General features: G+C 46.0%; 1 protein-coding gene across 1 annotated transcript in view; it reads right to left on the bottom strand.

The window, feature by feature from the left end:
* Positions 1-222: 222 nt before the first annotated feature.
* Positions 223-26,952, bottom strand: part of kiaa0586 (KIAA0586 ortholog) — a 115,705-nt gene continuing 88,975 nt past the window's right edge. The window contains exon 31 of the mRNA XM_082974267.1: positions 223-700. Within this exon, the coding sequence (XP_082830393.1) occupies positions 549-700 (152 nt within the window). The 3' untranslated portion in view covers positions 223-548. The remainder of the gene's footprint in view (positions 701-26,952) is intronic.

The raw sequence follows: 26,952 nt of genomic DNA, 5'->3' as shown, positions 1-26,952 counted from the left end.
ATGACCATGACATCACACTGTTTACATGGGCTTGGGAAATAACTCAACGAAACATTTGAATGACTGGCTGACTTGTCTGAATATCACAATGCAGCTATGAAAACAACCACTTAACTGATATGCCTGGAGTTGGCTGTATTTAAATGAAAATGTGTCTTTGAATGAAAAATCTTTCATTTGCATAGGGTAAGTATGAAGTTAAGATAACAGTTTATATAACAGTTGTTACTAAAACACTAAAAAGTATCAACTTTATTGGTAAAAAAAAGTATAATTGATTATTGCTACATACAATACATTGATTATCTGACAGGCAAATTGGTCCAAACACATTGGTTCCAGTGGTAAATAAATAGCGACTGTCTGAAGATCTTCACAAGAAATGGAATGTTATCTCTCTCTGCTGAGCTCTGTCCAGACCTGGTAAGAAGGCTTTAGTGGTCTCACCATCGTTCCACTGAGTGTGATGAAACGGAGATGGAAGTAGTTGGCGTCTTGGAGGCATTTTTCTGTAATGTCTCAGTAATGACTAAAGCGGGTCAGCAGCACTAGAACACGTCATTCCCTGATGAGTCTGTGTCTCCTCCTCCTCCTCTGGTGCTGAGCCCCAGACTGACAGAACCCTCCTCCTCTTCTTCCTCTGGGCCGGTGAAGGGCAGCCGGACGGCCACCACTCTGGAGCCCTGCTGAGCCCGCTCCCCTGGAACATAAACACACATTACTCACTACATCAGTCACCCGGTCTGCTGCCTGCCTGACCAGCACAGTACAGCCCGAGCTCCAACCACCAGCCCTAGCTCCAGCCCTGCCCAGCCTCACCCCAACCCAACCCAACCCCAGCCACCAGCTCCAACCACCAGCCCTAGCTCCAGCCCTGCCCAGCCTCACCCCAACCCTAAGCTGGCTGGTTAGCCTGATGAATGAGACGTGTGTTGTGTAGGAGCCAGCGGTGTAGAGGGAAGTGGTGTTTCTACACACACAGACGTGTGTTGTGTAGGAGCCAGCGGTGTAGAGGGAAGTGGTGTTTCTACACACACATAGACACACAGACGTGTGTTGTGTAGGAACCAGCAGTGTAGAGGGAAGTGTTGTTTCCACACACACACACACACACACACACACACACACACACACACACACACACACACACACACACACACACACACACACACACACACACACACACACACACACACACACACACACACACACACACACACACACACACACACACGTTATGTAGGAGCCAGCAGTGTTTGGTAAGGTCAGTGGTGTTTGTACACAGAGAGATGTTCAGGCCTAGAAGGGTGAAGCACCACTAATGCAGAGCAGCAGCTGAGCATGTGGTGGCAGAGCTACTGTAGGACCCATCTGCTAGGTGACTCACTCTGACAGCACAGACTGGAGCCAAGGCAGAGGTTCATTTCTTAGTTTCTTTAAAGGTTGATCAAAAATACTTTTTGAACTTGTCTGTTGAACTTGTTTGTTGTCTGTCTGCCACTAACCCGCTGAATGAGTGTCTGGGTTTGTGAAGAATGAATTGTGTGGCTCAGTTGGTAGGCCATGGTGCTTTGCCAACATCAGGATCGAGGGTCGATTCCCACTGTGGCCACCCATGAGAAAATGTATTTGAGGATGAAAAAGTCACTTTGGTTAAAAGCGTCTGTTAGATGGCATATACTATTATATTCTAAGGACCCCGTGTTATTACGATATCTAAGAAAAATATTACAAACCAAGAGCTCTCTTACATGGCAACTCCACTTAGATCAAATACAGCCACATCCAAGTTAGCCTGCGTCTGCTAAATACATACAGTATATTATGAGGTTTGGCTTTGACATTCGAGTGCTTATAGTTGACTTAATACTAGTTGACATGACTCTACTGAAGTTCACTATTTTACAGCTTGACGTTAGACGATTCCTCACCCTGAAAGTAGTCTATGGGGCCGGAGAAACTGTAAGTCATGGTTCAGTTCTCTATATACAGCCATTACAAACTTCAGCTGCCTTCAGCCACCACACGCTGCAAATCGATGGAAGTAATGGGGGCATGTCAGCATGTTGTGTTTTTATGGCCAAATCACCTCCTGTTGGGTTGGTTTCATGTTCATTCATTCTGTGTTCCCGGTCCAAAATGACCGCCCCCATTATAGTTGATTATAAATCCATAATAATACATATATTATCACCTAATGTTGTGTTAGATCTTTTTATCAACTTAAGTTCTTGTGAACATTACAAGTTTTGAACTTGTATTTGCTATTTATGGCCTGTAGGCCTCATTGACCTGAGCTCATACACATGAAAACTTTACCATATTACAAAATGTATGTCTGAACACATTAAAGAGCAACAGTAACAATAACAGTATTACTAACAAAAACATTCAAATGTTCACAATCTGTCAATCAATGGTGGATACATTTTGTGTGTTCTCATGCACATGTTGGACAATACGTGGTGGTTGCTGCATGTGCCTTACAAATATATGTACTGCATTTATGGCACATAACGCTCGTTTTGACATCTCTTGGTGCACACAGATTGCACCTCTTCCTTTTGTCTCTTCTGTCTCTGGCGGCCATAGATCTTGCATCTGGCCCTTGTATATCTCTCACCAATCCAGCAGAGGATGGTGTTGGAGGAAGGTGTTGGCGCCTTTGAGTGAAGGGTGCCACCGTGGCTTTCCCCAATTCTTCTAGGAATAGTCTCCTCTTGAAGAACTTCCCCTGCTTCCAGCCTGGAATCATCTTCATCCACACCACAAACGCCTTGTAGGCCGACACATCCAGGATGTTGAAGAACACCACCATGGGCCAACGTGCCGTCATCCTCTGACAAGAGTATGTGCCAGTAACCTGCAAAAGTGCAACAATCAGTAAATAAAAGAATGAGTACATACAAGTGATACTTCATGTCTTGCATAGTAACATGAAAAATTGCATCAAAGCGTTGTTTTCATTTATCACATCTAAAAGATATTTACATAATCAATTGAATAGAATTGACTCCATATTGTTCACAAATTCAATGAGCATTTCACCAAATAACAACAGGTCTTATTTTTATGGTGCAGATAAAACAATCTGGTAATAGAAAAAAAAGTACATGAGACCTGAAAGATAAAAAGTAACATACCTTATCAAGGTTGTCAACTCCTCTTTGTTCCTGTTGTAATCCAGGACACCGCTGGGCTTCCTGTCCTCCCTGGTACTCACAGCGGCATCCCTGTGCAGAGTTGTCATCAGGAGCACATTCTTCTTTTCTTCGGGCAGTAGGACACAAGAGTGTGTGTATCGGTGAAGGCCCATTTAGAGGAAAATCGATCCCTGTCCTTGGTGGTGAGTAAGGCAGGAGGGAACTCAGGCTTGTTCCTTCTGACTGTCCCCACCATGGTCATTTGTTTTTGGAGCAGCTCCTAACCAAGAGCATATGAGGTGAAGAAATTGTCACGTTATGTTGTGCCCCTGGAGACCTGCAGTCATTTCCAGGACCACCCACTTCCCCTGGTTCCTTTCGGGAACACCGTCAGTAGGTTTCCCGGGGTAAACCTGCATGTTCCAGGCATAACTTGTCCTGCCATCACATGCTGCCCATATCTTCATTCCATATTTAGACGGTTTGCTTGGCATGTACTGTTTGAATGGGCAGCGTCCCCTAAATGTGACCAGACGCTCATCCACTGAGATGTCTGGAATTGGTTTATAGATGAGTGGCAGGCGCTCCACCCACTAGTGCCAAACCTCTCTGATCGCTGCCAGCTTGTCTTGTTGACGGCAGCCTGGTCCTGTATCACGGTTGTCGAAGCGAATCACCCGTGACAACACCTGAAATGTCTGGAGTCCAATAGTGGCACGAAAAATCCCCCGACCAGACTCTGCATCCCATAAACTGGTGGTAGATTAGTTTCTGGATCTGATCACACCAGCCAAAATCAAGAGACCCACGTCTTCTTGGACGTCTGTGCGGTCTACCTCCTTCCAGTTGTCTTTGTTTACACGTCTCCCCTCCAGGTTGGTCATGTTCATCACTATAGTTTCCATTGTCTCAGTCAGGAACAGTTCGAAGCAGGATGTTATGTCATCAACCCGGGATATGGCGTATCTCGTTGGCCCTGGGGTCATCCTGATAAAAGTTTCAGCCGACAGCCGACCTCTCCTCTCAGGTGGGGATGAAGACCAGGACAAATTCTTTGACCGGAATGTAACAACAACCTCAGCAGGGTCCTCATCACTGGATTGTTCCACATTGTTTGACTATTGGTCTGGATCATATTCTGTGTTGTCTTCAACTTCTGCCACTTTCCTCCTCTAATGCATCTTCACTGTCAGTTTCCTGGCCTCTCTCCTCCTCACCAGTGTCATGATTAAAGATATGATCAAGAGCCTCACATACAGTATATCGTTTGGTCATTGTGCTGCCACAGAATGAATTGTGAGAAAGGCCTCAAAAAAGCTTTATATACCAGAGCTGCGAGGAAAGTTCTATATATTATTGAAACAATGTAGCGATTGTTTGTGAAAATGCCAACAGGTGTGGTTCCCGTGCGAGAAAGATTCTATTGGGGAAAGGTTCCCATGGGGGTTGCCATGGAAGCCAAGAAGGGAAGTGAGGTGTGTGTGTTCAAACACACATGCATGTGGGGGTCTGAGAGTGGAAGTGTCGTCCATCTGATGAATGGGCATGTGCCTGAACTCAATTTTAAACACTAATTGTAGTCTCACCCATTCATTTCTAATGACCGGTCATTTTTGACCGGGAACACCACAGGTGTACAAAAGTTAAATAAAACACCCCAAATGTTATGAAAATGTGTGTTCAAATGCCCTGTGTGGACAAAGTCATGGAGCCTTATGACAATCAGATTAAATTAAATACATTTTTCAGAGAGAAAACTTGTAAATCGGTCCAATTCGACCAGAACACAACAGGAGGGTTAAGTAACATCAAATCAAATATGGAGTTGATTTCAGGTGATTTGGACATCATTTTTGCAAGCATGCTCACATCACTTCCATAGATTTTTAGCTAGCGGTTTCTAAAGTTTGTAATTGCTTTTTAAAGTAAACTGAACCATGAATCATAGTTTCTCCTGGTCCATAGAAAACTTTCAGGGTAAGGAATCATCTAACATCAAGTAAAATAGTGAACTAGTCCTTTAACATTTATAAAAGTCGTGGATGGGTAAGGAGGAAACTGCTGAAAAGTCTGATATGACCCTACTACTGATATGGCCCTAAAGGAGACAAATAAAGTCCATTGAATTGAATCGAGTCTTTCGCAGTCTAGATAAGCATAAACGTTTACTCGTAGCGAGACAAACACCAATATAGTGCACTACCTTTGACCAGGGCTCATAGGGCTCAAAAGTAGTGCACTGTTTGCGAATAAGGTGCCATTTGAGGCACTCTACACAGTCCCAGTTCCCAGCGCTGACTGAGGCTGACAGGTTTGCTTATGCCAAGCCGCTGCCATATGGATGCACACAGATTGGTTGTGTTCTGCAACTCAGGGCTTGGAATTCACATGGGAGAGGCAGGACACATGTGTCCCTCAGGGTTATCACTCAGTCAGATGGGCTATTTATAGCTCGACAAGAGAAAGAGCATAACTAATATTGGCGGACTTAATTTGAATCAACTGAAATATAGGTCTATAGGCTAATTCATTTCACATTACAGAATATACCAGGAAATCATTACCAAATTCTTGGTAACCTTTCATATTTGAATGAGGTTCTTACTTTGCTAAAGTCGAAACACAATCTTCCCCTAGAGTGGACCTTAAATGCATAGAGAGGTCAAGCATAACAATCAATATGGCAACAGTAGTCTTCAGCCTGAACCATGCAGGCAGCTCTCAATGAAGCGACCTACGCTTTGTCCCGACCGCGCAGGCTGGCCAGGGGGACAACAGCAGCCTGGCGGTATTAAAGACATCACTGTTTTTAAACATGGTGGGTCTTGTGGGGCGAAAACTCTCCAAGGCCTAGATTCTCAAATTGACAGTCTATTTGCAACAAACAAAAAAAGGTTTGGAAGAGGCCTATGCTGAGTAGATGGGCCAAAATTCAGGCAGGTTTCATTTCCTCCACGAGGGATAGTGATAGACAGATAGAGAGAGGGGGAGAAAGAGAGAGACAGAGAGAGGGGGAGAACGAGAGAGAGAGCCCCATGGCTAGTGAACACAACAGACGGCCTACGCTACCTGGGGGTAGGTAAAAGAAGAGTGGGAGTTGGAAAAGTACTGGAGGACAAAACTACTTTGAAGCCAAAAACACAAGTAAACAGCCCATAGCTACAAAAGGCCCAAATAAGCTTGTTGGTGGAGGAAAAAGCCAATAAATGACATGTAATAAAATATATATGATACAATTATTCAAATCTTAATGGGGACTCTTAAAGTTGGTGGAGAGAGTGAATTGAAAAGAAAAGGGGTTTTGATATAATATTTTCCAGTATCATTGCCTCCTCAGAGAGACCGGCTGGGTCCCTCCCCTCCCATGCAGCTGCTTGACTCTGGCCTGCGTCTCAAATGGAACCCTATTCCCTATATAGTGCACTACCTTTGACCAGTAGATCACAAAATAGGGAATAAGGTGCCATTTTGGACACAAGCTAGCTTTGGCCTTTCTGCTGCTGGGTTCTCCAGAGACCCACCGTATTCTCATGGCTCCCAGAGCACTGCCAAGTGCTTGAAGTGTGAGGAGCAAAAAGGAATGATTTTACTTTCGATGTGGGCCTTCTTAACAAATATTCACAGCTGCATGAAAGATCGAAATTGCGCTGCCAAAACAATCAGACACATGGATACAGACAGACAGGCAGAGGCAGGCAGGCAGACATGCAGGCAGGTAGGGCAAAAATGCAGCGCAGACAGGCAGGTAGGGAAGAAAGGCAGCGCAGGCAGGGCAGAAAGGCAGCGCAGACAGGCAGGTAGGGCAGAAAGGCAGCGCAGGCAGGCAGGTAGGGCAGAAAGGCAGCGCAGACAGGCAGGTAGGGCAGAAAGGCAACGCAGACAGGCAGGTAGGGCAGAAAGGCAACACAGGCAGTCAGGTAGGGCAGAAAGGCAGAGCAGGCAGACAGGTAGGGCAGAAAGGCAACGCAGGCAGACAGGTAGGGCAGAAAGGCAACGCAGGCAGGCAGGTAGGGCACAAAGGCAGAGCAGGCAGGTAGGCAGAAAGGCAGAGCAGGCAGGTAGGGCAGAAAGGCAGAGCAGGCAGGTAGGGCAGAAAGGCAGAGCAGGCAGGCAGAAAAGGCAGGTAGGGCAGAAAGGCAGAGCAGGAAGGTAGGGCAGAAAGGCAGAGCAGGCAGGTAGGGCAGAAAGGCAGAGCGGGCAGGTAGGGCAGAAAGGCAGAGCAGTCAGGTAGGACAGAAAGGCAGAGCAGTCAGGTAGGACAGAAAGGCAGAGCGGGCAGGTAGGGCAGAGCAGGCAGGTAGGACAGAAAGGCAGAGCAGTCAGGTAGGACAGAAAGGCAGAGCAGGCAGGTAGGGCAGAAAGGCAGAGCAGGCAGGTAGGGCAGAAAGGCAGAGCGGGCAGGTAGGACAGAAAGGCAGAGCAGGCAGGTAGGACAGAAAGGCAGAGCGGGAAGGTAGGACAGAAAGGCAGAGCGGGAAGGTAGGGCAGAAAGGCAGAGCAGGCAGGTAGGGCAGAAAGGCAGAGCAGGCAGGTAGGGCAGAGCAGGCAGGTAGGGCAGAAAGGCGGAGCAGGCAGGTAGGGCAGAAAGGCAGAGCGGGCAGGTAGGGCAGAAAGGCAGAGCGGGCAGGTAGGGCAGAAAGGCAGAGCAGTCAGGTAGGACAGAAAGGCAGAGCAGGCAGGTAGGTAGGGAAGAAAGGCAGAGCAGGCAGGTAGGGAAGAAAGGCAGAGCAGGCAGGTAGAGCAGAAAGGCAGAGCAGGCAGGTAGGGAAGAAAGGCAGAGCAGGCAGGCAGACAGGCAGAGCAGGCAGGTAGGGCAGAAAGGCAAATAGGACAGAAAGGCAGAGCAGTCAAGTAGGGCAGAAAGGCAGAGCGGGCAGGTAGGGCAGAAAGGCAGAGCAGTCAGGTAGGACAGAAAGGCAGAGTGGGCAGGTAGGACAGAAAGGCAGAGCGGGCAGGTAGGGCTGAAAGGCAGAGCAGTCAGGTAGGACAGAAAGGCAGAGCAGTCAGGTAGGGCAGAAAGGCAGAGCAGGCAGGTAGGGCAGAAAGGCAGAGCAGGAAGGTAGGACAGAAAGGCAGAGCAGTCAGGTAGGACAGAAAGGCAGAGCGGGAAGGTAGGACAGAAAGGCAGAGCGGGCAGGTAGGACAGAAAGGCAGAGCAGGCAGGTAGGGCAGAGCAGGCAGGTAGGGCAGAGCAGGCAGGTAGGGCAGAGCAGGCAGGTAGGGCAGAAAGGCAGAGCAGGCAGGTAGGGCAGAAAGGCAGAGCAGGCAGGTAGGGCAGAAAGGCAGAGCAGGCAGGTAGGACAGAAAGGCAGAGCAGTCAGGTAGGACAGAAAGGCAGAGCAGTCAGGTAGGACAGAAAGGCAGAGCAGGCAGGTAGGTAGGGCAGAAAGGCAGAGCAGGCAGGTAGGACAGAAAGGCAGAGCAGTCAGGTAGGACAGAAAGGCAGAGCAGTCAGGTAGGTAGGGCAGAAAGGCAGAGCAGGCAGGTAGGGCAGAAAGGCAGAGCAGGCAGGTAGGTAGGGCAGAAAGGCAGAGCAGGCAGGTAGGGCAGAAAGGCAGAGCAGGCAGAGCAGAAAGGCAGCGCAGGCAGACGTTGCTATGCAAAGAAGAGCTCCAGTGTTCTCAGCTCAAGAACACATGTGGGAATTTGGGTCTTGGTGAAATATTTGGATTGTGATTACTCAGCCCTAACTCTCCTATTTTCCAATTAAAAAGTGTTTGGAGAGCGGTGAAGGATTGATCAGATGTCACTACAAATATTACTCTCTAGTGTTCCAGTGTTGTTGATTCAACTCATCTTTCCAGAAATAAGATACGGTTAGCTGAGGTTTTCTTCTCTCATGCTTGAGAGCTGTGGTTGATCACATTTCAAATGTTTGGATCATCAAATTGCTAGACAAAGGCGGAATCCCCCCAAAATACAGCTATTCCCAAACATAGTGCACGAGCAGAGCCCTATGGCATTATGCTAAAATGGAGTGCACTATATATGGAAAAGGGTGTCATTTGAGAAGCATCCATAGACTTAAACTGAACACCAAAACGTTTAATGTTCCAATGTAAAGGACATAAGAAAGAACTTCAGCCCACATAACAATGTGTATGTCATTCATAGAAGTGGCTATTCACAACAACCTTGAGGCGTGGACTGAGAGTGGCAATATCAAGTATATAGCAAGATGTCTGTATGCATCTCTACATCAGTCAACATGGAGATAGCCTTCACATACCAGGCAGAAGAATAAGACGCTAAAACACACCAGCCACAGCTAGTGAGTGTACGTGTGTATCTCTACACAGCTAGTGAGTGAGTGTAGGTGTGTATCTCTACACAGCTAGTGAGTGAGTGTACGTGTGTATCTCTACACAGCTAGTGAGTGTACGTGTGTATCTCTACACAGCTAGTGAGTGTACGTGTGTATCTCTACACAGCTAGTGAGTGAGTGTACGTGTGTATCTCTACACAGCTAGTGAGTGAGTGTAGGTGTGTATCTCTACACAGCTAGTGAGTGTACGTGTGTATCTCTACACAGCTAGTGAGTGTAGGTGTGTATCTCTACACAGCTAGTGAGTGTAGGTGTGTATCTCTACACAGCTAGTGAGTGTAGGTGTGTATCTCTACACAGCTAGTGAGTGTAGGTGTGTATCTCTACACAGCTAGTGAGTGTAGGTGTGTATCTCTACACAGCTAGTGAGTGTAGGTGTGTATCTCTACACAGCTAGTGAGTGTACGTGTGTCTCTACACAGCTAGTGAGTGTACGTGTGTATCTCTACACAGCTAGTGAGTGTACGTGTGTATCTCTACACAGCTAGTGAGTGTATGTGTATCTCTACACAGCTAGTAAGTGTATGTGTATCTCTACACAGCTAGTGGGTGAGTGTATGTGTGTGTCTCTACACAACTAGTGGGTGAGTGTACGTGTGTGTCTCTACACAGCTAGTGGGTGAGTGTACGTGTGTGTCTCTACACAGCTAGTGGGTGAGTGTACGTGTGTGTCTCTACACAGCTAGTGGGTGAGTGTACGTGTGTGTCTCTACACAGCTAGTGGGTGAGTGTGTGTCTCTCTACACAGCTAGTGAGTGTGTGTGTGTGTGTGTGTGTCTCTACACAGCTAGTGAGTGTGTGTGTGTGTGTCTCTACACAGCTAGTGAGTGTGTGTGTGTGTGTCTCTACACAGCTAGTGAGTGTGTGTGTGTGTGTCTCTACACAGCTAGTGAGTGTGTGTGTGTGTGTGTGTGTGTGTGTGTGTGTGTGTGTGTGTGTGTGTGTGTGTGTGTGTGTGTGTGTGTGTGTATCTCTACACAGCTAGTGAGTGTGTGTGTGTATCTCTACACAGCTAGTGAGTGTGTGTGTATCTCTACACAGCTAGTGAGTGTACGTGTGTGTGTGTGTGTGTGTGTGTGTGTGTGTGTGTGTATCTCTACACAGCTAGTGAGTGTGTGTGTGTGTGTGTGTGTGTGTGTGTATCTCTACACAGCTAGTGAGTGTGTGTGTGTGTGAGTGTGTGTGTGTATCTCTACACAGCTAGTGAGTGTACGTGTGTCTCTACACAGCTAGTGAGTGTACGTGTGTCTCTACACAGCTAGTGAGTGTATGTGTGTCTCTACACAGCTAGTGAGTGTATGTGTCTCTACACAGCTAGTGAGTGTGTGTGTGTCTCTACACAGCTAGTGAGTGTGTGTGTGTCTCTACACAGCTAGTGAGTGTATGTGTGTCTCTACACGTCTAGTGAGTGTGTGTGTGTGTGTGTCTCTACACAGCTAGTGAGTGTATGTGTCTCTCTACACAGCTAGTGAGTGTGTGTGTGTGTCTCTACACAGCTAGTGAGTGTATGTGTGTCTCTACACAGCTAGTGAGTGTATGTGTGTCTCTACACAGCTAGTGAGTGTACGTGTGTCTCTACACAGCTAGTGAGTGTATGTGTGTCTCTACACAGCTAGTGAGTGTATGCGTCTCTACACAGCTAGTGAGTGTGTGTGTGTCTCTACACAGCTAGTGAGTGTATGTGTGTCTCTACACGTCTAGTGAGTGTGTGTGTGTGTGTCTCTACACAGCTAGTGAGTGTATGTGTCTCTACACAGCTAGTGAGTGTGTGTGTGTGTCTCTACACAGCTAGTGAGTGTATGTGTGTCTCTACACAGCTAGTGAGTGTATGTGTGTCTCTACACAGCTAGTGAGTGTGTGTGTGTCTCTACACAGCTAGTGAGTGTGTGTGTGTCTCTACACAGCTAGTGAGTGTGTGTGTGTGTGTGTATCTCTACACAGCTAGTGAGTGTACGTGTGTGTCTCTACACAGCTAGTGAGTGTACGTGTGTATCTCTACACAGCTAGTGAGTGTACGTGTGTATCTCTACACAGCTAGTGAGTGTGTGTGTCTCTCTACACAGCTAGTGAGTGTGTGTGTGTGTGTGTGTGTGTGTGTGTCTCTACACAGCTAGTGAGTGTACGTGTGTCTCTACACAGCTAGTGAGTGTACGTGTGTCTCTACACAGCTAGTGAGTGTGTGTGTGTGTATCTCTACACAGCTAGTGAGTGTGTGTGTGTGTATCTCTACACAGCTAGTGAGTGTGTGTGTGTGTATCTCTACACAGCTAGTGAGTGTGTGTGTGTGTATCTCTACACAGCTAGTGAGTGTGTGTGTGTGTCTCTACACAGCTAGTGAGTGTGTGTCTCTACACAGCTAGTGAGTGTACGTGTGTCTCTACACAGCTAGTGAGTGTACGTGTGTGTGTGTGTGTGTGTGTGTGTGTGTGTATCTCTACACAGCTAGTGAGTGTGTGTGTGTATCTCTACATAGCTAGTGAGTGTACGTGTGTGTGTGTGTGTGTGTGTGTGTGTGTATCTCTACACAGCTAGTGAGTGTGTGTGTGTGTGTGTGTCTCTAAACAGCTAGTGAGTGTACGTGTGTATCTCTACACAGCTAGTGAGTGTGTGTGTGTGTGTGTGTGTGTGTGTGTGTGTCTCTCTACACAGCTAGTGAGTGTATGTGTGTCTCTCTACACAGCTAGTGAGTGTGTGTGTGTGTGTGTGTGTGTCTCTCTACACAGCTAGTGAGTGTATGTGTGTCTCTCTACACAGCTAGTGAGTGTATGTGTATCTCTACACAGCTAGTGAGTGTGTGTGTGTCTCTAAACAGCTAGTGAGTGTGTGTGTGTCTCTAAACAGCTAGTGAGTGTGTGTGTGTCTCTAAACAGCTAGTGAGTGTGTGTGTGTCTCTACACAGCTAGTGAGTGTGTGTGTGTCTCTACACAGCTAGTGAGTGTATGTGTGTCTCTACACAGCTAGAGAGTGTGTGTGTCTCTACACAGCTAGTGAGTGTATGTGTGTCTCTACACAGCTAGAGAGTGTGTGTGTGTCTCTACACGGGTAGTGAGTATACGTGTGTGTCTACACAGCTAGTGAGTATACGTGTGTATCTCTACACAGCTAGTGAGTGTACGTGTGTATCTCTACACAGCTAGTGAGTGTCCGTGTGTATCTCTACACAGCTAGTGAGTGTCCGTGTGTATCTCTACACAGCTAGTGAGTGTACGTGTGTCTCTCTACACAGCTAGTGAGTGTACGTGTGTCTCTACACAGCTAGTGAGTGTGCGTGTGTCTCTACACAGCTAGTGAGTGTAGGTGTGTATCTCTACACAGCTAGTGAGTGTAGGTGTGTATCTCTACACAGCTAGTGAGTGTACGTGTGTATCTCTACACAGCTAGTGAGTGTACGTGTGTATCTCTACACAGCTAGTGAGTGTACGTGTGTATCTCTACACAGCTAGTGAGTGTACGTGTGTATCTCTACACAGCTAGTGAGTGTACGTGTGTATCTCTACACAGCTAGTGAGTGTACGTGTGTATCTCTACACAGCTAGTGAGTGTACGTGTGTATCTCTACACAGCTAGTGAGTGTACGTGTGTATCTCTACACAGCTAGTGAGTGTACGTGTGTATCTCTACACAGCTAGTGAGTGTACGTGTGTATCTCTACACAGCTAGTGAGTGTACGTGTGTATCTCTACACAGCTAGTGAGTGTACGTGTGCATCTCTACACAGCTAGTGAGTGTACGTGTGTGTCTCTACACAGCTAGTGAGTGTATGTGTGTCTCTACACAGCTAGTGAGTGTATGTGTATCTCTACACAGCTAGTGAGTGTATGTGTATCTCTACACAGCTGGTGAGTGTATGTGTATCTCTACACAGCTGGTGAGTGTATGTGTATCTCTACACAGCTAGTGAGTGTACGTGTGTATCTCTACACAGCTAGTGAGTGTATGTGTGCAGAAATAAAACATGCTATTAGAGGATGCTAAGCTTCGGCTCTCTCTTGACCTTGAGCAAAACTACCAAGAAATAAAAAATTCATGATTCAGATGCATTTGTTTTACCCTGTTGTCTTAGAAACACACAGAGCATGATGTGGTGTGAAATAGACAGCTCCATTAAAGCCTATTGTTGGGGTGCTCTTGTGGTACTTGTTCCAGCAGTGAAACTGACTAAAAGCACCATATTTTATTGATGCTGCTAGTAGCTGGTTTTTCATGGTGTTATGCCAGAGTTTAGTTTCTCCAGGCCACCTCTGCTTTGTAACATGCTCCTTTTCCATATCCCCTCTAAACTATTAATGCAAGATAAGAGAGAGGACATCCTCTTTGTGAATGAGCCGAGACAAAGAAGTAGCTGTTTGCATCCCAAATGGCACCCTGTTCCCTATATAGTGCACTACTATTGACCAGAGCCCTATGGTACCTGGTCCAAAGCAGTGCACTATAAAGGGAATAGGGTGCCATTTTGGATGCACATGCTATCTTGGAAATGAGCATGCTATCTTGGAAATGAGCTATTTATCATCCTTCCTGTCAAAGGCTGCCTGTGTCTGCTCAGTGCTTCCTGTAGTACTAGCAGGCCTAGAAGCCTACTATCTGCTGATATGAAAAATGGCCTGGCCCAGGACAGGAAATGCCCCGTAGTGGATGAAAGCGAGAGATGCAGGAAAGACCGAGATGAAGAGAAAGCAGTAAATACTCTCCCTGTGCGCTGCCATCTATGTACCCGCCTTACATCCATTTAGCAACTCAAGGACATCTTTGAAGTCCATGTAATAAATATTGTCAAAATTCTAATGAATTCTGCTAACTGACATATCAAAGTTGTTAAACGGCCAGTCTCCCAAGTGAGGAAAGAGCGCAAGCCCCCTGACTTACGACCAGAAATGTCAGCGGAGAGCCCTTGCATTTCTAGACTTTCAGAAGGGTGACAGTGATACTATCAACATTGCAAAGATGGATTACTCCATTGATCAGGTGCTGGCTGTTGACACGCGGTTTAAAGCAGTCTTGCTCGGTTTCATGTTGCTGTCAACGTAACATTTGGCTGTCTCTTCCTTTTTCAACCACCAACCACAATCCTGTGATCTTTGCACGTCTTCCTTCTTCAACACAACTAGAACAACAACCGTCAAATGGTCGAGCAGCTTTTCCTGAACAACGGGTCAGGTGAGGCTTTTGACTGACCCATATCTGTCATCACAGCTTGAAATACTTTGAGTTGATTCTATCAATGACACCTTGAAAAATGAATGCTTGATTCACAACAGGTGTGACAACATAAGCTGAATGGTGACCCGAGAGGATATGTGGACCAGGTGCAGTGAGGTCAAAGGTCAACCCTTGGTCTGCGTCCCAAATGGCACCCTATTCCCTTTATAGTGCACCACCTTTGACCAGGGCCCATGGAGATGAAACATTCACACACACATAGAGAGACCCAGGACAGGAAGGCTTTAAGAAGAGCATCAAAATAAATAACGTCTGAGTCAAGTCCGGCTGAATGGACGGGCAGCAAGGAAGCTACATAGCTAGACTGTGAACGACGCACGAACACATCAGAGGAGAAAGGCGGTGTTCTTCTTCTCTCAAAAGGACACCTGCAAACACTTAAAAAGGTTGTCTCCACCCTCCTCTCAGTGAACCAGAGCTGACAGACTACGCTCTCGCCAAACTCACGATCCCCTGCCTCCCCTTGACTGACTGAGCCTCCCAAGGTTGACTGACTAACTGCAGAGGGTGTGGGACACTGACGTAAGAGCCTACTGGCAGTCCATTCCTGGAGGTAGAGGACTTCTGGAAAGTTCTTTCTCCTTCTCGTTTGATGTTTCAGTTTAATAGTTCTTGGAACCGATGATAGACATTGTTAAATGAGAGCCCTCGATGATAAACTGAACAATAAAACGAATGAACCTCATGGATTCATGTTGGAACCTTTGGAATGTTTTTTTGGGGGTCTGAATATCTGAACTCAATAAAAACATAGGGGAAGGAATGACAAAGAGTTTATGCACACACAAGTATTTACATTTGATTAAAATCCCAGTCCTCAAAGACATGGGTGTGAACCACACCAGTGAGAATGGGAAGGTTTCCACTATCTCAACATTTTTAAAAACTGGATAAAAATGTACAGCCTAGTGAAAATAAATATGTAACTCCATTCATTCTGTTTCAAGTCTGTTCTGAAAAGCTGGCATTTCTTAAATGTGGAGATTGATAGCCACAACCCAACAAAGGGTATAAGAAGTACAAACAGTGGATATTTTCAGAGAGGAGGATATCTTTCTTGTTTTCCCTACCTGATATTTCAGCGGTGAGAAAAAAAAAAAAAGAGGCTACAACTGACAACAGCTGGTTCTGTGGTGCGGCTGGAGGGAAAGTCAAAGCCATGGAAACCAGTGAACTCCTGACCTGGCCTACAGGCATGGCTGTCTTACGTAGAAAACCCTCCTCTCCCTCTCACATCCACCGACCACACACACAACTTTACTCTCCACCGTCAACAGCCTGGAGCCCAGGAGGAACAGTTACTGCTAGGCTACCACTGCTCTTCATAGGGAAGTATATTTATCTGTATGGATGGAAATGGATCAAAACAAGCAGAGAGACAACTGGAGGAGAGTCCAGCCCTGCAGGTGCAATTGAGTGAAGAAAGTCGGTCAGTAAATGACTCCTAGACAGAGTAGAGTGAGTACTGTATATACGAACCCATCATTCTGATGGTAATACCACCCCACCCCAACTATCTCCACAATTTAAAACTCCTCCGGAATGGAAAACCCACCAATCTTTTCCACCTACAAAAGCCTCGAAAAGCTAAATGTGGCACAACGTAACGACGCAGTGGCGCTACATTTACATTTCAGTCACTTAGCAGACGCTCTTATCCAGAGCGATTTACAAGAGCAATTGGGGTTAAGAGCCTTGCTCAAGGGCACATGGGCAGATGTCTCACATAGCCGGCTCAGGGAATCGAGCGCGTCGCTCTGAACCGCTAGTCTACTTGCCGCCCCTAGGCCAGCTCTTGACACCAACAGACTGGGAACTCTGCTAATCCACGCGTCTGATAGAAAGAGCAGGATTAAGGCTGTGCAGCAGTGCTGGGAATAGGATTTTAAAGGTGTATAGAGAAGGGAAAGACTAACCCAGTATCCACACTGTATGTGCTGTAGCAGACTTGTATTTATTTATTCATTCAACCTTTATTTATCTAGGCTCGTCTTATAGAGATCAGCTACAGTCTTCCACTGTTTGCTATAGCATTTAAAGTATGGACACAAGGCTAAGCCAGGCCAGCCTTGCTTCATTATCCCACCACACCTACATATCAAAACTACTGTATATTCACCATGGCAACACATCATTCATTAGAAAATACACCTAGCCTGACATCACCAACTGAGAAGAGAAGCTTCATGCCAAATTAACGTGGCTCCTGGTTGCTTCTGGAATATTCATTTGTTACTTCATATATCTGGATGTTAGACTGCACGTCCCAAATGGCACCCTATTCCCTATATAGCGCAATACTTTTGAGCAGCGCCCTTTGGCAGACACCTTAGGGTCAGTTCACCTGTCCTAAAGACAAAGTGGAGCTCATTCTCTACCCACTAGGTATCCATCACGGAGGTTTAGCTCAGAGGGGGTCAGGAGTGGAGTTAGGGGGTAGGCTAGGTCACCCCTGGTGTCAAAAGGAGAACCCCATCAAACTTCCTTTCCCCTCAAGACAGATTAAGTCAATCAGAAGACTTCAATGGCTCTTTTAACCAATCCTTTTCTCTTCGCTTGTTTACACCACTGAACAGGGAAACTGTATGCGCTGTTGATTGAGTCATAGTGTTGTAAAGAGGGGCAGCCAACCCCCCCAGCCAGCCTCGACCCAAGCCCTATCTTCAAAACACAGAGAGCACAATGAGAGTAACGCTAATTGAAAGTCAGAGGTTGCGACCTTTGTCAGGGGGCACTGAGCCCCTCTCTCCCGAGCCGCCACACTGCGTGGGGTGCGGAGCCTGGTTTGCAGAGGGGGTCTCGTGGAAAGTCCCTGCGGCCACACAGAGCTACTCTCCTGCAGTAAGTAGGCTGAAAGGAGAGGCAGCTGTGTGGGTAGAAAAGCCTAGCAGCGGGGGGAAAGGACAGGGGGATTTGCATTTGCCCCAAGAAGAAGGCTTTCATCCCCCCAGCTCTATTCCTATGGAGGGTGGGTGGGGCGGGGAGTGGGAGTGGGGTGCAGGCCAGGGTACAGGAGAGTGACAATCAATGGGCTTTTCATCTCAGGTACCTGCCTAGTGGAGGGACATAAAGGAAGGGTATCTGGCCCTAAACAGAGACTACACAGTGGCAGAATACCTGACCACTATGACTGACCCAAAATGTACCGACTCAGTGAGCATAGCCTTGCCATTGAGAGAGGCCGCCGCAGGCAGACCTGGCTCTCAAAAGAAGACAGGCTATGTGCACACTGCCCACAAAATGAGGTGGAAAATGAGCTGCACTTCCTAAACTCCTGCCAAAGGTACAGTTGAAGTTGTAACTTTACATACACCTTAGCCAAATACATTTAAACTCAGTTTTTCACAATTCCTGACATTTAATCCTAGTAACAATTCCCTGTCTTAGGTCAGTTAGGATCACCACTTTATTTTAAGAATGTGAAATGTCAGAATAATATTAGAGAGAATGATTTATTTCAGCTTTTATTTCTTTCATCACATTCCCAGTGGGACAGAAGTTTACATACAGTCAATTAGTATTTGGTAGCATTGCCTTTAAATTATTTAACTTGGGTCAAACGTTTTGGGTAGCCTTCCACAAGCTTCCCACAATAAGTTGGGTGAATTTTGGCCCATTCCTCCTGACAGAGCTGGTGTAACTGAGTCAGATTTGTAGGCCTCCTTGTTCGCAAACGCTTTTTCAGTTCTGACCACAAATTTTCTATAGGATTGAGGTCAGGGCTTTGTGATGGCCAACTCCAATACATTGACTTTGATGTCCTTAAGCCATTTTGCCACAACTTTGGAAGTATGCTTGGGGTCATTGTCCATTTGGAAGACCCATTTGCGACCAAGCTTTAACTTCCTGACTGATGTCTTGAGATGTTGCTTCAATATATCCACATAATCTTCCTCCCTCATGATGCCATCTATTTTGTGAAGTGCACCAGTCCCTCCTGCAGCAAAGCACCCCCACAACATGATGCTGCCACCCCCGTGCATCCCGGTTGGGATGGTGTTCTTCAGCTTGCAAGCATCCCCCTTTTTCTTCCAAACATAATGGTCATTATGGCCAAACAGTTCTATTTTTGTTTCATCAGACCAGAGGACATTTCTCCAAAAAGTACAATCTTTACCAACATGTGCAGTTGCAAACCGTAGTCTGGCTTTTTTATGGTGGTTTTGGAGCAGTAGTTTCTTCCTTGCTGAGCGGCCTTTCAGGTTATGTCGATATAGGACTTGTTTTACTGTGGATATAGATACTTTTGTACCTGTTTCCTTCAGCATCTTCACAAGGTCCTTTGCTGTTGTTCTGGGATTGATATGCGCTTTTCGCACCAAAGTACGTTCATCTCTAGGAGACAGAATGAGTCTCCTTCCTGGGCGGTATGACGGCTGTGTGGTCCCATGGTGTTTATACTTGCGTACTATTGTTTGTACAGATGAACGTGGTACCTTCAGGCGTTTGGAAATTGCCCCCAAGGATGAAACAGACTTGTGGAGGTCTACAATTGTTTTCTGAGGTCTTGGCTGATTTCTTTTGATTTTCCCATGATGTCAAGCAAAAAGGCACTGAGTTTGAAGGTAGGCCTTGAAATACATCCACAGGTACACCTCCAATTGACACAAATGATGTCAATTAACCTATCAGAAGCTTCTAAAGCCATGACATCATTTTATGGAATTTTCCAAGCTGTTTAAAGGCACAGTCTTAGTGTATGTAAACTTCTGATCCACTGGAATTGTGATACAGTGAATTATAAGTGAAATAATCTGTCTGTAAACAATTGTTGGAAGAATTACTTGTGTCATGCACAAAGCAGATGTCCTAACTGACTTGCCAAAACTATAGTTTGTTAACAAGAAATTCGTGGAGTGGTTGAAAAACGGGTTTTAATGACTCCAACCTAAGTGTATGTAAACTTCCGACTTCAACTGTATGACCACATTAGAGACACAACCTCTGTTAAAGCCTCTTCAACCTCGGGAGGCCAAAGAAATTTGGCTTGGCAACTAAAACCCTCACAAACTTTTATAGATGCACAATTGAGAGCATCCTGTCGGGCTGTATTACCGCCTGGTACGGAAACTGCACCGCCCGCAACCGCAGGGCTCTCCAGAGGGTGGTGCGGTCTGCCCAACGCATCATCGGGGGCAAACTACCTGCCCTCCAGGATACCTACACCACCCGATGTCACAGGAAGGCCAAAAAGATCATCAAGGACATCAACTACCCGAGCTACTGCCTGTTCACCCCACTATCATTTAGAAGGCGAAGTCAGTACAGGCGAATCAAAGCTGGGACCGAGAGACTGAAAAACAGCTCCTATCTCAAAGTCATCAGACTTAAATAGCCATCACTAGCACATTAGAGGCTGCTGCCCTATATACATAGACTTGAAATATTGATATATTCCTTAATTCCATTATTTTACTTTTAGGTTGTCTATTGTTGTGAATTGTTAGATATTACCGCACTGTTGGTGCTAGAAACACAAGCATTTCGCTACACCAGCAATAACATCTGCTAAACATGTGTATGTGACCAATACAATTTGATTTTATTTATTCCCCACAGATCACAGACCCAAAAGAATTTGAAAACAAATCAAACATTGATAAACTCCCATATATGTTAGGTGAAATACCGCAGTGTACAATCACAGCAGCAAGACTTGCGGCCCGCTGCCATGAGAAAAGGGCAACCAGTGTAGCACAAACAACATTGTAAATACCACCAATATTTATCTGTTTATTTATCTTCCCCTACTATTCCATCTTTTGAAAATCTTTTTGAGGTCAATATTTACTGTCAAATTCAAATCGATTTTGTTGATGTTGTTTTGTGTCTTCTAACTTTTGTTTATTGTTTATTTCACTTGCTTTGGCAATGTTTCCCATGCCAATAAAGTCCCTTTGAATTGAACTGAGAAAGAGAGAGAGGGTGAGAGAGTCTCCTGTGTAGTGGGCAATTGAGGGAGGGAGGGGAGAGGAGAGGAGAAGTGGTAGCTACAGGGAGAACAGACATGGATAATCCTTCATTTAGAGAGCCCCTGCAGGCTGTTCCAAACCAACGCTACTGTACATCCATCTTTCTCTGACACACACACTCTTCAGAACGCAGCTACATACCAACAAACCAACCATACGAATCAATCAAAACGAGACATACAAATGTGGCGACCTGTGCCATTTTGAGAAAGACATTCAAGAAAAACCCAGAACAATAAAAAGGATTTACAGACTCGTTGTGACAAAAGGGTTGCTATGGCAACCTGTTTTACACACTAGTAGGCCTGCTACACTTGAGGCACAGCAAAAACAATGTTGGGCTAATATTATGAAGCCATTGTTTTTATAAATAATGTAGGATACACAATGTTACAAGACATGAAAACAGACAAGTCGTCAGTCACAATTCCCCACAGCCTAAGAGGAGGTCAGGCATTGCTATAAGTAGCTTTGTTCTGCATCGTTATGCTTTAGAAAGATGGTCCAACACCAGATCTCAAGGCAGCCCCTCGCAAACCCCCCTCCTAGTCCCACCGAAGACCCCTGCAATAGTGCCAATTATTTTGATACTTTTTTAAGGGGGTTGGCCTGTCCCACGAGACACCGCAAGGCTCTTCAGAAAGCACAACTTGAGAAAGAAAACAGGCACACTTCACAGAATATGGGAAAACCCAGTTAAAGGTAGAATAATATTGAGACCATTGTTACAGCAAGCTAAATGGAAATGAGTTTGAAGTCATTCTATTTTAAACAATTGGTAATAGGAATTATCCATCTTTGAAAATGTAACTAATTGAATCAACGAGTGATATTAATTATTAAGATAAAAAAAAAATTGGGGGGGGGGGAGGATAAAATACATCAGTTGATTTCAAATTGTTATTGTACAAACATGTTCTTGGAACATTTGAAGAAATTGGAAATGAATAGATGCTAATTTTCGCTATTGACACCAGGCAGCTACATTCTGTTAACAAAATAATAATGTGTTACCGAGTCTATTTACAAAACAGCTGTAGTCAGAAGTAGAGATCTCACCCACACAAAGACCTTATCAGCGGATCACACAGTATCTCCAGCTTCTTAAACCGGACAGTATTCCTATTAAACCAAACAGAAATCTTACCCTCTTCGAGAAACGACTGCTTTGTAGTAAATTCTGTGGCAAATTTCTAAATTCACTATATCTTAAACCCTGAAAGGGAAAAAGTCTGGTTAACTTTAAATTGTTACAATCAAACACCTACTTTGATTTACTCACCGCATTGTAAATTGTTCATCTTGTTATGTGCAGAGGTACATGCCCAAACATATAACAACGTGAATACAGTCATCCTTATGAACACGTTCACAAAGAACAGATGAGTCCTTCACAGCTTGGTGATTTTCCAGTGTTTGGATTTGGCACTACACTAGACTAGGGGCCCTCTGAGACACCTACCTGCCATCCTCTCCCTTCATCAGAGGGGGCCAGATGTGACAGGGTTTAGTGATGAAACCTGATCCAGGTTACATTCCAAATGGCACCCTATTCCCTTTATAGTGCACTATGTTTCAACTATAAAGGGAATAGGGTGCCGTTTGAGACACATTAAGGGTTTAGTAGTGAAACTGAAAGCTGATCCAGAGTCAATATGACAGCCTGCTTTGGCCCTGATAGATGGAGGGAGACCTGGGAGGGACAGTGTTCTCCAGGTAGGTACTCCAACATACTACAGTACCCAGGCTGTTAGGGCTCCATACGTCTGTCTGTCTGTCCGTCTGGGCGCAGATCACAGCATATGGTGTCATTCCAGACCGACATTGTAGCGGCGCAGCGAGCAGCAACCAATGGTTGCGTGCCACGTCGTCGACTGAGCAGTTGGGCATCAGATGGCTGAATCATATGATGGTTGGTAAGCTGAGATGTTCAACACCTATCCATGCGTTGTGAAATGTGGCAGGTGTCTGACCCCGCAATGAAGTCAGCCTGGAACACAGGCCATATCTGGAGAAGAGGGTTATCCAGGGCCTGTGGGCAGGGCGCCCAGTCCCCCCCCAACAACCATCTGGGATCAGAACAGGGGAACAGGGGAGTAGGACATCTGTCTACTCTGTACACATCCACTGTAATGATCTTGGATGGGAAATGAACGAACGCAGCAGTTTGGATCTCTCCTGTGCGTCTCAAACGGCTCCCTATTCTCTATATAGTGCATAGGGCTCTGGTCAAAAGCAGTACATTATAAAGAGAATAGGGCACCCTCTGTCTGATTAATAATTTGAACGTTTTACTTATTTAGGACTGGTGCTGTAAAGGCGGTATAACTAATACCAGGATCCTTTTAGCGATTGCCCAGTTAGTGACAGATTCATAAACTGAATTGCAGTGAATTTCCATTCATTGATTTTGCAGCCAAGCTAGTTTAGAGACTAAGCAATGGAACAGCAACATGCCGTTTTAATAAGGAGGACTACAGCGTTACATGTGTGTATGTATGTGTGTGTGTGGTGTGGGGTAACACAGTCAGTCTTCTGTGGCTCATTATTGGTCTATAATCCAATCCACACTGATGGTCACCTAACCTCTGAGCTTTGAATTGTGTTCCAACATGGCTTCAGTCAGTCAACGGGGCTGGACTGGGCAGTGTGTGTGGGGAGGGGCTCTGTGCGGGTGTCCGTGTGAGTGAGTTGGCCCAGTGATTGGTGATTGGGCAGTGGCTCAGCTCAGAGTATGGCTCTGTTATGTTTATTAGGCAGTGCTAGCTGTAGCTTTAGTACAGGACAGGACAGACAAAGGTGATAGATTCAAGATGCTGCCTGAGTTATGGTGGTGGTAGTGGGAGGGGGCGGGGGGACTTTGATATGAGATAGGGAGAAAGGGAGGGAGCTGCCTGGAGGGAGAAGAAGAGAGAGGGGGATTGGTTTGGAGCTAAAGCAGAGCTTAATGTAAACCAGATGAGGAGAGGAGTCTCTAAAACAAAAGACAAGCCAGAGTTCAGCCAGGAAGCCTGCCCAGGCAGCCAGCACCCCCCTCTGCACCATCACCTACTAATCTTCACATTACACAGGCTGACTTTCAGCAAAGTAAGGCTAAGGAGGGTTGATTACTTTCGGGAAAAACCAGGGTATGTATCTTATTTAGAGGGAAAATAATGTTTTCTAACTAATCCAGTTAGCTAAGAGGCCCTCTGTAGCTTCGCTAACAACAGTCATGCTGCTACTGGTGTAGCCAACTTCCTAACTATTTAAACAGTCTGCACACCAAACGGCACCCTATTCCCTTTATAGCGCACCATACCCTGGTCAAAAGTAGTACACTATATACAGAACAGGGTGCCATTTGGATCGCAACCCTAGACTCCCATGAGAGAGACATGCCATATTGCCTCATGGTAATTTTGATGACCCACCACATCTGCCTCTGCCTGGACTCTCTTTCGGCCGACATCAAACAGAGGGGGGGCAATCCTGTCAGACATGGCTGAACTGAAAGAAGAGCTCTTCTTAAACCTGGCTGCTCCTCCACCTGCCTGTGAAAGCAGAGCCCCTGTCCTTCTGGCGCGTGGCTTAGCACCCAGGGGCCTAGAGGGGCCTGCAGGGGCCAGGCCCGTCTGGGGGCCCCGCTGATCAAAGCCCCACGGCCAGGGGAATCGGGGAAGCATCCCATCTCCGGCGCCCAGATGAAGGGCCAGGGGTGAAGAGGTGAGGCCTATCAGTGGCATGATACGGCCGGGACCTACTCAACAACAGGGACTTGGGTTTCACTGACGTCTCCATCTGTGCGAGGAACATTATCTATAACCCCTCCCTCTCTTCATCCCTCCCTCTTCTCTCACCCCCCCATTGCATGCTGCGGAGGATGAGAGCGCCGCAGAGATACGGTTCAGGCATCACAGCAGAGGCATGGCCAATCTTCAAAAACCTAATGGAAATAGCATTTCACAACGTCAAAAGTTTTTAATGATTTCTGCATGATTTAAGAAGCTCTTTTAAGTTGATGGGGATTCGGTTCAAATAAACTCCATGTGTTGTAAAATTCAGACCTGTGTTCTTGTGAGACCGTCGGTTAATAACTACCCTATGAAAACAGAAGTGTGTGCAGCTGCTCTGTATGAAATTATCTATCTACCAGACAATACCAGGGAGGATCACAGCAATTAACAGTGAATCTGACACACCGTTCCTCAGTACTTTGGCCCTTGTTCAGGCTCTGTTTTAGCAATTAACAGGACTTACAAAGCCTACTGGCAGGGGTGAGGAGAAGCAATCTGTTGCATTGTCAATCTGCGTCCCAAACGGCAACCTATACCCAATTTAGTGCACTATTTTTAACCAGGACCTGTCACTGAGGACCGTGGTTGGTCGGTAAAGAAATGCAAACACGTGGTGGAATCTTTGGCAGACACAATAAAATGATATGCCTGGGCTGGTCAAGCCATTAGGAATGCCTAGCACTCCCTCGGCTTGAGCCAACAGCATTCTGTCTTTGTCCCAAATGCTATTCTCTATATGGCACACTACTTTTGACAGGAGACCAATGGGCCATGGTCAAAAGTAGTGAACTATAAAGGGAATAGGATGCTATTTGGGACGCAACATATTCTCTCTCTGATTTTCTCTCACATGCCCTGCTACCTGCAGCTGTTGCCTGTTAGACATACCAGTGCAGCTGTGGAGGGTGGAGGATGAAACCAGGCCTGAATACATAGGATGTTTCCCAAATGGCAACCTACTCCCTATACAGTACACTACTTCTGACCAGGGCCCATTGGTCTCAGGTCAAAAGTAGTGCACTATATGGGGAATAGGATGTCATTTGGGACGCACCCATAGTGTTCTCCCCCTCATGTAAGGCCAGGCAGCTACGAGAGCAGACAAGATAAATGGACTAAATATATCGAACTCCCAACAGACAGAAAGCACAACGCTCTGTTGATTAGCTGAGCCACGCAATGGTTGTCTTCTAGGCTAGACCATTGTTCAGGCTTGCTGGAGATTTCTCTGGGCCTTCAGATCTTTTTCAATACGGGTGTGACTTATAGCTGATGCAGAATATTGTAGGTCATAAGCATGCATCATGTGGTGCTGAAAGAAATTGGAGGATAGGTGGAACTCTTTATATTTCATCTCCTCCTAGAATTTATAAAACACAAACCGTAGGTTGGGAATCTATTATTACAATTGAAAGGGGAAGATAGCTAAGGGACGGTTTCCCAGACACAGATTAGGCCTAGTACTTAAAAAGGTCTTTCAATGGAGAATGTCCATTGAGAATGCTTTTTAGTCCTGGATTAGGTTTAGTCTGGAACTGGGAAACTGGCTCTAATAGGACTTCCACAGCCTACTGGCAGGGGTGAGGAGATATCTGCTGCATAGTGAGTCTGCATCCCAAATGCCAACCTTTACAGCTACAGAAGCCCTACAGTAAAAGGGTTTTGGGCAGTGTTTTTTTTAACCAGTCAATGACTCTGACATTGTAAATGGAGCAACAATAACCGAGGAAGTCTTCTGACACTTATGGGTGAAACCACAATTGGAAAAGTCTAAATGAGGTCATTGGGACGTCTCAAATTTGACGTCACCCCTTTGAAGTTGAAATTTAAAATGGTTAAGGTACGGGGGTAAGATTAGGGTTTAGGGTAGGGACGTCCCAAGGATCCCAGATAGCACTAACCAACCACAATCCCTCACTGACATCATTCACATTACACACAAACTGTATACAACAAGACTCAACACATCAAGTTCAACAGTGGAGTCTCTTTGAATGTGTATTCCCATGTGCTGACCATCGTGACAGCGTTTGCCTGCAGTGTGACCGCAGAGTGAACTGGTGCTGCAGTCAGTGTCTCCAGGTCAGATAATGGGAGAAGGAGAACACAGTCAACCGTGAAAATAAACATACTACTCGAGCGCCGATGTCGCACTCAATAACCTCGGGGGAACGACTCATCGTAGCGCCACAGAGAAAGAGAGTGTGTTATACACACACAGACACACTGTACTGGAGGGCATTCTCGTTCTCCCGGTCTGTCAAAACATCAGTTTAACAGGGGAACAATCAGTGAAGTAGGCAGTTGTGGTTGGTGAGCGAGGCAGCAGAATGACAAATAGAGTTTGGCTTTTCACTGTTGTTTTGGGCTAGCAGCTAGCTAGCTGGTCATCATCTGCCTGTAGGACATGTCACGAGTAGAGCAGCATCGACTTTCTCTAACACTTTCTCGCTGTCTCTCAAACTCGCTCTCTCCAACTCATCTTGTCTCTATCCAACTCCAGCCTCTGTTCCCCG

The sequence above is a fragment of the Salmo salar genome, chromosome 01, assembly GCF_965601325.2.
Source record: "Salmo salar chromosome 01, fSalSal1, whole genome shotgun sequence".
Taxonomy (NCBI): Eukaryota; Metazoa; Chordata; class Actinopteri; order Salmoniformes; family Salmonidae; genus Salmo; species Salmo salar.
Note: the sequence above shows the minus strand (reverse complement) of the source record. Positions and strands in the feature narration are given on the sequence as shown.